At 39.7% G+C, this 12,526-nt stretch overlaps 1 protein-coding gene across 3 annotated transcripts in view; it reads left to right on the forward strand.

Annotated features, from left to right (window-relative positions):
* sptbn1 (spectrin, beta, non-erythrocytic 1) overlaps nucleotides 1–9,517 on the forward strand; it is a 258,196-nt gene extending 248,679 nt beyond the window's left edge. For all 3 annotated transcript variants that reach the window (XM_059985941.1, XM_059985943.1, XM_059985942.1), the window contains 4 exons: nucleotides 484–722; nucleotides 1,704–1,877; nucleotides 7,833–7,875; nucleotides 8,166–9,517. In XM_059985941.1, the coding sequence (XP_059841924.1) occupies nucleotides 484–722; nucleotides 1,704–1,877; nucleotides 7,833–7,875; nucleotides 8,166–8,381 (672 nt within the window). In that variant the 3' untranslated portion in view covers nucleotides 8,382–9,517. The remainder of the gene's footprint in view (nucleotides 1–483; nucleotides 723–1,703; nucleotides 1,878–7,832; nucleotides 7,876–8,165) is intronic.
* The last annotated feature ends 3,009 nt before the right edge of the window (nucleotides 9,518–12,526 follow it).

The following is a 12,526-nucleotide window of genomic DNA, read 5'->3' on the forward strand; positions in this document are numbered from 1 at the left end:
CTCTTGATCCCCTATTCAAATCACTCTATGTATATTTAGATTCAAGAGCCGCTGCCAGCCATTTTGTAATGGTGACTAGCGCACTTGCATTTGTTCCTTTCTAACTCGATCGCTAATATATTTTCATCACAGTTCCAGGGATTTACAGTAAAATTCCTGTTAAAAGTTCTCCCAAACTGTTGTGTCACCTATCAGCTACATTAGGATTCAATTAGGATGTTGTTCATATTTCAGTGCCAATCTGCACTGTGGAATTAATCACAAAACCTTTGGGGTTGGGCTGACAGATACCAATTTGTGGCAGTTTTTAAGCAGTAATGTTCCATTGCATTGTGACACAGTTCACTGAAAGTACTAACACCTGCAATTCTCACTCAAGTGATGTATGAAGACTGATATAGGGTCATTTTTCAAACTGCTTAATTTTAGTCTATTTTTTGGGCTTCATAAAACACTGATTAATTTACTATCTATTGAATCTAGATATCTGATACAGTCGAAGCAAATGAGATGGTGAATGGTACCACTGAACAGAGAACCAGTTCCAAAGAGCCAAGTCCTACAGCTTCACCGACTTCAGATCGTAAAACCAAGACCTCACCTTTGCTGTCTCAATCTGCTACTTTACCTGCAAAATCACAAGAAACTCCCTCAGCACAGATGGAAGGCTTCCTGCATCGCAAACATGAATGGGAAGCACACAATAAGAAAGCATCAAGCAGGTAACTCTTAAGTATGCATTTCTGAGAGCAGATAGAATTTTGGGCATTAAGTTTTTTTTGCATTTAATGTTGAACTGTGAAATTCCCTGGCTTGCAGCATGAGCAGCTGAAAGACTGAGCAGTCTCTAGTTAGGTCTTTTCCACTCCTGGTATGACTCAAGGTTTAGATATGCAAAATGAACCTTGTGACAATACTGCTCAGCCCACCAAGCCCCTTCTGAGGCCATTAAATTTTCATGTCCTTCTGCTTGCATCTTTCCACTATAGTCTGAGAACAGGAACTCGTTGGTGTTTCTCCAGAATTGGTACTGAAAAAAAAATGCTGCACTGCCACATAACACAACTATCATTTTAGCAGTGTTGTTGTATTACGCAGTTATCAACTTGTATTTATGAAGTTGGAGCAAGAAAAGGATTAGACTGTATGAAAATAGATGTGTTTATGGAGTGTTGAAAGGTGCTTCTCGACATATCATAGACAATAAAAGAAATCAAAAGGCTTTTGTGAGGAGGATCTGTTCAATAACACTTAACAGATAGATCTCTCAATGTCCCTTTATGGTTCATTAGGTAAGTGCATAGCCACGTCCATTTTACTAAACCAGTCCAAGACAGTTTTTGAATTTTTAATCTTTTCTGAGCTAGTTGACTTCAACCAGCTCAGATGATGCACTTGAAGGAGTGAAAAGTCATCCATGGATTCTGTCCTTGATTACTGTGTAATCATTAATACTGGCATGTGCATGTGTGGATTTTGCAATAGGATGTAATTGGCTGCTGTGATTGCACGCTCATTCTAAATACCACATGGAAATAATTGGCAAGATGTGGCAAAGCTGATTTCCACCTGTGAAGCAGCATAAAACATGGAAGAGGTCAGTGAGGAAAAGGGAAGGAAAACAATGAGACTTTGCAATATCTCATTGTTTTAAATATTTAAAACATATATTGATGACTAATTTTACACTTCTTTCCCTCCAGATCGTGGCATCATGTGTATTGTGTTATAAACAATCAGGAGATGGGATTTTATAAAGATGCAAAGAATGCTAGTTCAGGGATCACGTATCATGGTGAGGTCCCAATCAGCCTAAAGGAAGCATTATGTGAGGTGGCTGTTGACTACAAGAAGAAGAAGCATGTTTTTAAACTAAAGTAAGTTCATTGTGTATTCCATTTTTAAATGATTAGATATTTAAGAAATATTGTTTATTCCTCTCGTCTATTCAAATTTTTCATTGGGCAGCACTGTTTTTTTAAACTATATTTTACAAGGAGAGCACACAGAGGACTTAAAATTTCTGTAAAAAAATTTACATGTTAGAAATAGAACTGAAAGATTAATCCAAATTATTGATGAAATAGTCAAATAATGTTAGATTAAATAGTTATGAGCAGTGGAAGTTTCTTATCATATTTAGTTATGGATGGCATCCATAGGTTGGTCTATGCCTTTTGTATTTTCATCTTCAATTTGTTTTATCAACACTCATGTCCTCTTTTTCCCTTCCAATTCCAGTTTCTTCATTTTTCAATCCTTGAAACCGAAGTTCACCTATATTACCAATGAGTTCAATTTTCAATCACCTAGCCTCTGGTCCAATTCTTTTTAAACCTTCTGCAGCTACTATTTAATGTAGACTACCTAAGATTATCTGGCCCTGACTTTTAAGCAAATACTGATTATCAGGATTAATCAGAAATACGATGATGATTCCTAGCTTCTCTTTATCACTGTCATCAACCTCACTCTGATAACAAATGCAAGGTTCTCAAGAACTTAATTGACAAGGAGAGCAAGACTGTTCATTTATTTACATCATTTTGTTTCCTTTGTTCCTTTTGTTCACTTGGGTTCAGTTCACCAATGACACATCTCTATCGCTTCATCTCTTCCTGGATCACTTTTTTTCTTATAAATATCACATTGTTTGTGTCTTCACACAATATGGAATGCAGTTCAAAAGTTCAAAGTAAATTTATTATCAAGGTACATGTACTACTCTTAGATTCATTTTCCTGTGGGTATTCACAGTAAATACAAAGAAACACAAAAGCATCAGTGAAAAACCACATCCAACAAGATCAACAAACAACCAGTAGGGAAACTATGCAAATGCAAAAAGAAAAAAACATGCTAAGATTGGGGGTAAACACAAATTACACTGCAGATGCTGTGGTCAAATCAACAGTACAAACAAGCTGGAGGAATTCAGCAGGTCAGGCAGCATCCGTTGAAACGAGCAGTCAATATTTCGGGCCGAGACCCTTTGTCAGGACTGAAGAAGGAGGGGGCAGGGGCCCTATAAATAAGGTGAGGGGAGGGGGAAGGTGCCAGGTGAAAAACCAATCAGAGGAAAAATCAAGGGGTGGGGGAGGGGAAGCAGGGAGGGGATAGGCAGGAGAGGTGAAGAAGGAATGTAAGGGAAAAGCACTATGGATAGTAGAAGAAGGCAGAATCACGAGAGAGGTGATAGGCAGCTAGGAGAGGAAACAGAGTGAAAGTGGGATGGGGGAATGGAGAGGGAGGGAATTACCGGAGGTTGGAGAATTCGATGTTCATACCAAGGGGCTGGAGACTACCCAGACAGTATAGGAGGTGTTGTTCCTCCAACCTGAGTTTGACATCATCATGGCAGAAGAGGAGTCCATGTATGGACATATCCGAATGGGAATGTGAAGATTGGGGGTTAAAGATTGCAGTAGGACCTGGTCCATCTGGGAAAATGGGCTGAAAAATGGCAGTTGGAATTAAATGCAGACAAGTGTAAGGTATTGCACTTTTGGAGGAAAAACCACGGTACGATTTGGACAATGAGTGGTGGAGCACCGAGGAGCGCAGTAGACAGGTCCATACAGATACAGATCCATAGTTCCTTGAAAGTGCTGTCACAGGTAGATAGGGTTGTAAAGAAAGCATATGACATATTGGCCTTCATAAATTGAAGTATTGAGTACAGGAGTTGGGATGTTATGGTGAAGTTATGTTGAAATTTTCAGAAGGCATTCGATAAGGTGCCACATAGGAGATTGGTGAGTAAAATCAGAGCTCATGGCATTGGGGGCAGGGTTTCAACATGGATAGAAAACTGGTTGGCAGATAGAAAGCAAAGGGTAGCAGTGAATGGGTGTTTCTCAGACTGGCTGGAGGTGACTAGTGGGGTACCACAGGGCTCTGTATTGGGACCACAGCTCTTTACGATTTATGTCAATGATTTAGATGAGGGCATTGAAAACTATATCAGCAAGTTTGCTGACGATACTAAACTGGGTGGCAATGTGACATGCGAAGAGGACGTTAGGAGAATACAGGGAGACTTGGATAGGCTGGGTGAGTGGGCAGATACTTGGCAGATGTCATTCAATGTGAATAAATGTGAAGTTATCCACTTTGGAAGCAGGAACAAGAGGGCAGAGTATTGTCTGAACGGTGTAGAGTTAGGTAAGGGAGAAATGCAAAGAGACCTAGGAGTCCTAGTTCATCAGTCAATGAAGGTGAATGAGCAAGTGCAACAGGCAGTGAAGAGGGCAAATGGAATGTTGGCCTTTATTACAAGGGGAATTGAGTACAAGAGCAAGGATGTCCTTTTGCATTTGTACAGGGCCCTGGTGAGACCACACCTGGAATATTGTGTACAGTTTTGGTCTCCAGGTTTAAGGAAGGACATTCTGGCAATTGAGGAAGTGCAGCGTAGATTCACTAGGTTGATTCCTGGAATGGCAGGGCTGTCTTACGCAGAGAGATTGGAGAGATTGGGCTTGTACACACTGGAATTGAGGAGATTGAGAGGGGATCTGATTGAAACGTTTAAGATAATTAAAGGATTTGATAGGATTGAGGCAGGAAATATGTTCCAGATGTTGGGAGAGTCCAGTACCAGAGGGCATGGATTGAGAATAAGAGGTCAGTTATTTAAAACAGAGTTGAGGAAGAACTTCTTCTCCCAGAGAGTTGTGGAGGTGTGGAATGCACTGCCTCGGAAGACGGTGGAGGCCAATTCTCTGGATGCTTTCAAGAAGGAGCTAGATAGATATCTGATGGATAGGGGAATCAAGGGATATGGGGACAAGGCGGGGACTGGGTATTGATAGTGAATGATCAGCCATGATCTCAGAATGGCGGTGCAGACTCGAGGGGCCGAATGGTCTACTTCTGCACCTATTGTCTATTGTTGTACAAGACATTAGTGAGGCCTAATTTGGAGTATTGTGTGCAGAGAGAATTTGCAAGGATGTTACCAGGACTTGAGTACCTGAGTTAGAGGGAAAGGTTGATTAGAACTTTATTCCACTAAGCTTGGAAGCATGAGAGGAGATTTGATAAGCGTATTTAAAATTATTAGGAGTATAGATAAGGTAAATGCAAGCAGGCTTTTTCAGCTGAGAGACTAGAACTAGGGTCATAGGTAAATGGTGAAAGGTGAAATGTTTAAGGAGAATATGAGAGGGAATTTTGGTTGAAGTGTGGGACGAGTTACCAGCAGAAGTGTTAAATGTGAGCTTGATTTCAACATTTAAGAGAAATTTGGATAGGTACGTGGAGGGCTGTGGATGAAGTTTAATGGGACTAATGGCAGGTAAATAGTTCAGCATGGACTAATTGGGTGAAGGACCTGTTTCTGTGGTGTGGTGTTCCATGACTATGTTTCTGGACCTGTTATATTTTACTTGGTCGCCAGAACTGAATGCCACTGATCAGGCCCTTAGCAGATTGTGGATCTCATGGTTCATCCAGGGCTTCTGGTTGGGGAAGACTCTAAATGATTTTGTGGGGACACACTCATCTACAATTCACTTTATAAAGTCCATTACAACAGTGGCATATTCGTTCAGATCCTCTGATGTGCACTTGAACGTGACCTAGTCCAGTGACTTGAAGCAGTCCCATAGTGCATCTCTGCTTCCTGCAAACACCTCTTCATTGTCCTTATTTCTGGAGCCTTGCTCTTCACCTTTTGACTGTAGGCAGATGGGAGGATGACAACGAGATGATCGGATTTCCCAAAAGCAGTCTCAAGATTCCTTGTGGTAGTAAGGCAATGGCCTAGTGTAACACATACAAAATGCTGGAGGATCTCAGCAGGTCAGACAGCAGCTATGGAAATGAATGAACAGTCAACATTTCAGGCTGAAACTATTCCTTAGGACTAAAGGAATATATTGGGTGCTGCAGGTGTTATATTGATATCAATTGGGCAGAGAAATCTTCAAGCAAGCTTGATTGACGTCCCTGGCAATGATTTGAAAGATGTCAGGGTAGGCTGTTCCTTGTTTGCTAATCGTGATACTCAATACATCAAATGCTTGCTTAGCATCAGCCTTTGTTGGTGAGTAAACTAGTCTGGATCATGGAGGAGAACTCAGTAAGTAGAATGGGCAGCACTTAATCGTTAGATGTTCCAGGTTGAGGGAACAAGAGTGTGACAAGACTGCTTCGACTGAGGACCACGAAGAGTTCATAATGAAACACAGGCCCCCACCTTTTGTCCTCTTTGAATCAGCAGTCTGGTCCATCCGCTGATCAAGAAGCCCTTGTGCCTAGCGGCTATGTCTGGAATGAGCGATCTCTCCCTGAAATAGAGATCAAGCAGTCCTCATTTCCTTCCGATACAACAATCTTGTTCTTGGGTCTTCTATGTTGTTCTCAAGAGACTATACATTTGTAACCAAGATACTAGGTAGAGGAAGCGTTATGCCCCACTAGTTTATTCTGACTTGGAATCCTCCTTTCCTTCCTCTCTTGTGGCCAAAGAAATGTATCTTCATCTGCTTAAAGGTGCCATACCTGCACTCCTGAGAATCAAGTCTGCTGAATTCTTCAGGATATCGTAAAATTGCTAGTTCATTAAGATGGTTGAAAAGGTTCATTTTATTATCAAAGTATGAACACAGAATACAACTCTGAGATTCATCTTCTCCAGGTAGCCATAAAATACAGAAAAATCGGAATTTGTTGACCCTCCCCCCACCCCCCCATGAAAAAGAAACAAAACCTCAACCTCTTCCTTGCACAAAAACGAAGAGAATGTACCAGGACGTGGCAGGTAAAACATCAAACCCCTAACTCTCAAGCTCCTCATGCAAAAAGCAGTGACAATAACATCAAACACCCAACCTGGATACCATTTACTTGAAAAAGTAATTGCTAAAATTAAACCTTTGGTTCACAGCTTTAGTAACTGATAAAACTGAGTTTTCTAAAACACATCTAAACCATCATTACAACCAGCTCTTTCCACCTCCATAGCACTGTTCCACTGCTCCCCTGCAGAACTCATTCCCTCACCAATGTACATGTTATCCTTAGACCCGTATTCCAGTTTTCCATCTTGTATATAAATTTTCACTTCATCCCACTGCTCCAAATCATGCTTCTCTCTTTAACTCTTTAGTTGTGAGCCTCATGGTTGGTCCCTGAGACAAGGATCCTGTTTTAAACTCTTGATATTTTTAATTGCTCAGAAGCCTACTACCTGTTCCATATCTGCCACCTTTTCCAACCCTCTAGATTTATTTGCTCCTCCCATTCTGGATGTATACTCTCTTGCTACTGCATTTTGTTCAGCTACTTAGACCTCAACATCATGAATTTCTTCTATAAAATTGTTCCCTTCTCCCTTTTTTTAAAAAAACCTCTGCTTTGTTTGAAATTTAAAAGACTATTTAAAAATCTACCTTGGACCAGATGTTGTTTATCTGGACAGTCACCTTTTCTGTGGCTCAATGTCAGTTTACGATGGTACACTTGTTAACAACTTCTGTGTTTCTATTTATATCATCAGAGAATGATGATATACATTATGTTACAGAGATGCTGCTGTAGTTTGGATGTGCAAATTTCAGTTGGCACTTTAGTACCTTGCCCAAGCAGCCATTGTTTGTATTTGGGAAAAGCAACATCTATAAGGAGAGCTGCTTATTATGAGCATTGTTATTCCTTTTCCTTATACCCCTAAATCAGGGGTTCCCAACCTGGGATCCATGGATCCCTTGTTTAATAGTATTCATCCTTGGCACAAAAAAAGTTTGGGAACCCCTGATCTAAACAAAGGCTCACTGTTAGATTTTATTTTACAACAAATACATAAAAATTATTTCTGTTAAAAACAGGTTGAGTGACGGCAATGAATATCTCTTCCAAGCCAAAGATGATGTAAGTTTCTACCTCTGTAATAAGTAAAATTAGTTACTGCTATTTGTATTTTGATATTCAAGTCAGTTTTATTATATCCTAGTAACCAGTTTTGCTTCCTTCCTTAACTTCAATACAAGCAAAGATTTTTTTATGTATTAATCTGTGATTTATGACCTGGAATCATTTTTTCCAATTTATGAATGAAGATTTTTAAACAATAGTTCATTTTTGTGTAATACAATATAATTAGATCAAATTCACTGAAAGCATCATTTTATTTAATCACAACTATTTTTTTAATTAAACAGGAGGAGATGAACAGCTGGATTCAAGCTATCACTTCTGCTGTTGTCACTGACAAGAGCGAGGTACCTGCAAGTACCCAGAGTACTCCAGCAGCTAGCCATGCCCATACCCTGCCAGCAAGTGTGGCGTTAACTGGTGAATCCAGTCCTGGCAGACGGGAGAAAGACAAAGAGAAAGACAAAGAGAAGAGGTTCAGTCTGTTTGGCAAAAAGAAATAGAGCAAGTCAATAGCCCTGCATTTCACATACTTCCAACAAAACTGCAGCATGAGCAATTAGAACCAATACATTACCCTCCGTGCCTAATGTCCTCAAGCCAGTTACTTCGAATTTACCAAGAGTATCAGTTCAGAGTGTCGCTAATCTTTAGAAAGCGAGGTATATTGGGCAGCTTTCATTTAAAAACAAAAGGACCAGTTGTTAATGATTTATATGTAGTTTAGGGTCCAAGCATCTAAATCTCTCCTCAATTTTGTGAGGCTGTCTTGGAAGTAAATTAGTCTACATCCATGTGCTACTGGAATGCAAGGCAGCAGTGCTTTTCAAAACTTTTACTTGTGCACATGGAATGTGTATTTAAAAAGATCCAAAATACTTGTCCAATTCCATTTACTAAAGTTGCTATGCTGAGTCTTGACTAGTAGAAACTTCCATTCCCATTTATTTAAAAAATATTGTATCATCTTTGCTATAACAAAAGGCAAACATGCATTAATTTGCATTTTAATTAAAAAAAATCAAGTTAGCCTGGCAGCAGATATTAACAAAAACTGCTGGGTCTTGTGCAGCAAGCGTGATTAAAGAATGTTGGTATATAAGAATGAATTAGTATACTGATTCACTTTTAAATAAGCTGTAATTTTAACAATATTTTTTTTGTTGCTCAGTTGCATTATACTGTATGTTTCAAATAATTCTAGTACAAATATAAAACTTTAGATGTATATTAAAACCTTTCCAGGCTTATTGGTGTTAAGTGTTGAAGTGGGGATTCATTCTTCGGAAAAGTAATGTTCCTGAAATGGTTATTTGCTCGTTGGCTAAAGCATTGCGTGTTATAGTTTTGCTACATTATCTTACTATTTGATACATAGTGTGTATTTCTGTCCCTGTAACTATTGTAATGAAAATTTCATCTTACTGCACAATCAGGACACATAAATAGGAAAGATTCTTTGCAAAGACTGGGCCTGTCGTCACATAGTACAACAGGTTTTCAGTTGTATGGGACTGCACCTGTAGACTCTTACCCTCTCCGTTAAAAATGTGCGATGTCATTAAATGCTTTTAAAACTTATTGTGCCATGGGTATTCTTGTATAAGTTTCAATAAACCTTTTGTTTGAGCTAAATGCAGTTTGTGTATAATAGGAATGATTGCTTCAAATTATGTTCAAAATTAAGCTCTAACTGCTGTAGATAATCAGTGAGTTTTACCTTTAAGGTTTGCCAGTATCTGAAGCAGGTGAGATGTGCAATAGAAATGTCTACAGAATGTTACAGTTGTTCAGTTTGTGTTCCATCCAGGTTTCCATTTTCTGCCGAAGCAATCCGTGTTACCTCACTTGACAGTGTATACAATTAATGCCAAGTTGTGTAAGACCATAAGAAATAGGAGCAGAATTATTTCATTCCTCCCAACAAGTTTTATCCACCATTCCATCAAGGCTGATTTATCATCCCTCTCAACCCCATTCTCCCTCCTCCTCCCTGTAACCTTTGATGCTCTGATTAATCAAGAAACTATCAACTTCTGCTTTAGCTATACCCAATGACTTGTCCTGGACAGCTGTCTGTGGCAATAATTTCCACAGTTCTAAATGGACATACCTCTATTCTGAGGCTGTACCCTCTGGTCTTAGACTCCCACACTATAGGAAATATCCTTTCCACACACATCCACTCTATCTCACTTCAATATTTGATAGGTTTCAGTGAGATTCCCCCCCATTCTTCTAAACTACAGTGAGTACAGACCCAGAGCCATCAAATGCTCCGGATGTGTTAAACCTTTAATTACTGAGATCATTCTCGTCAACCTCCTCTGAAACCTCAACAATGCCAGACTTTACTTAGGTAAGGAGCCCAAAACTCCAAGTGCAGTCTGATCAATGCCTTATAAAACCTCAGGATTAAATCTTTGCTTTATATTCCAGTCCTCTTGAAACAAATGCTAGCATTTGTTATTACTATTACTACTGACTTAATCTAAAAATTAACCTTTCGGGAATCCTGCACTTTGTCTCCCAAGTTCCTTTGCCCTTTCTGAATTTCCTTCCCTTTTAGAAAATGGTCCACACCTTTATTCCTTCTTCAAAGTGTGTAACCATACACTTCCTTACACTATTTTCCATCTGCCACTTCCTTGGCCATTCTCCCCATCTGTCTAAGTCCTTCTGCAGACTCTCTGCTTCCTCCATACTAACTGCCCTCCACCTATCTTCATATTGTCATATGCTGTTCTGCTATTATCTCTGCTAGTGCCTCCTTCTAATCTCTCATGCCTCTGTAATTCCTCTAAATCCACTGATACATCTGACTTTATCTGCTTCCTCTCAAATTCCAGTGTGAATTCTATCATATTTTGATCACTGTCTCCTAAGGGTTCATTTACCTTAAGCTCTCTTATCAAATCTGGTTCATCACACAACACCAGTCCTGAATTGCCTTTTCCCTAGTGGGCTCAACCACAAGATGCTCTTAAAAAGCCATTTTATAGATGTTCTACAAATTCCCTCTTTTGGGATCCAGCAGCAATCTGATTCTCCCAATCTTCCTGCATATTGAAATTCTCCATGATTATCATTACATTGCCACTTTTTCATACTTTATCTCCCATTGTAATTAGGACCCTACACCTGGCTACTACTCGGAGACATGCAAATAACTCCCATCAGGGTCTTTTTATCCTTGGATTTTCTTAACTCTGCCCACAGAATTCTAGATCTTCTGATCTTATGTCACCATTTCCCAAGGATTTGATTTCATTTTTTTAACCAACAGAGCCATCCCAACCGCTCTGACTACCTGCCTGTCCTTTTGATGCAATGTGTATTTTTGTATGTCAAGGTCCTAATTGTGATCAACTTTCATCCATGGCTCAGTGATGCCCACAACATCATACCTGCTAATCTCTAAGTGTGCTACAAGATTATATTCCGTATACTGCATGCATTCAAATATAACCACTTCAGTCTTGTATTTATCACCCCTTTTGATTTTGCCCCCATATTACACTTCAACCCTTCCCTCTGGCTGCAATATTGCCCTACCATCTGCCTGCCATTCCTCAAGGGCATAAATGTCCAACTATAGTACATGAATCAGCAGTTGGCTTGGCCCTTTGAGGAAGATCAAATGTTTCACCTTGCACATGTCCCAATGCTATGTGTGCTGTTGCATTGCCTTCCTCTCTGAACTTTTATTGAGGACAATGAGGTTTGCAGAATAAGTGAATGAAGCATTGGTGGGAAAGGCAAAAGAAGGGCCTGAAGAGAAACACGTGACAGTTTGATGTTGAAGAAAGAGGCGCTTGCATATTTTTCTCCAATATCATTAGTGTACAGTTAAACATAGAAAACCTACAGCACAATACAGGCCTTTTGGCCGCAAAGTTGTTCCAAACATATCCCTACCTCAGAAATTACTTAACCTTTCCCTCCATTTGAAGACCTGTAGTGGTCATACCCTTCTACCTTCACATGTCTAACCAAGTAGATTCTGTCCACTCTAGAACAGTGCCTTTCTTGATCATTGCTGTCATCCTACTTTGTTTTTACCTTCCTTGGCTCATAAGCGTATAGTCAACGAGCTCAGAAATAGATCAGGGCCCATCACATCTATGTCAGCCATCAAGTACCCTTCCACACCGATCCCATTTACAAGCACTTGGACTGTAGCTTTCTATGCAATGGTGATGCAAGCACTCATCCTTATACTCATTTAAGCATTGTGAACGTATCTGCAATCAGCATCCTCTAGCTTTATATATCTTTGTTATGGGGAAAGGTATCACACTGTTTATCTTACTGCCCTGAATTTTTTAAAGCTTTATCAAGTTGACGCACTCCCCACCCCCACCAGCTCCTTCTTTTCAATTGGAACAAAGTCAGTCTCTCTGGTCTTAAAACTGAAACATTCTATCCCAGGTAACAGCAAGGTCCTTCTGCTAGACCTACTAAGGCTTCCCTTTCATTGTGCATTTCATAACCTTTATTTGTCTTCCCAATCTGCATCACCCTCTATTTATCAGGTTTAAATTTCATCTGTATTTCTTTGTGCCTATGAGTATTAAGCACATAGTCCTCACCTTTTTTTAAGTCATGCTTTTATCCCCATTACATCATATTCTTACGTGCCTGTCTG

Source organism: Hypanus sabinus, chromosome 12, assembly GCF_030144855.1.
Source record: "Hypanus sabinus isolate sHypSab1 chromosome 12, sHypSab1.hap1, whole genome shotgun sequence".
Lineage (NCBI taxonomy): Eukaryota > Metazoa > Chordata > Chondrichthyes > Myliobatiformes > Dasyatidae > Hypanus > Hypanus sabinus.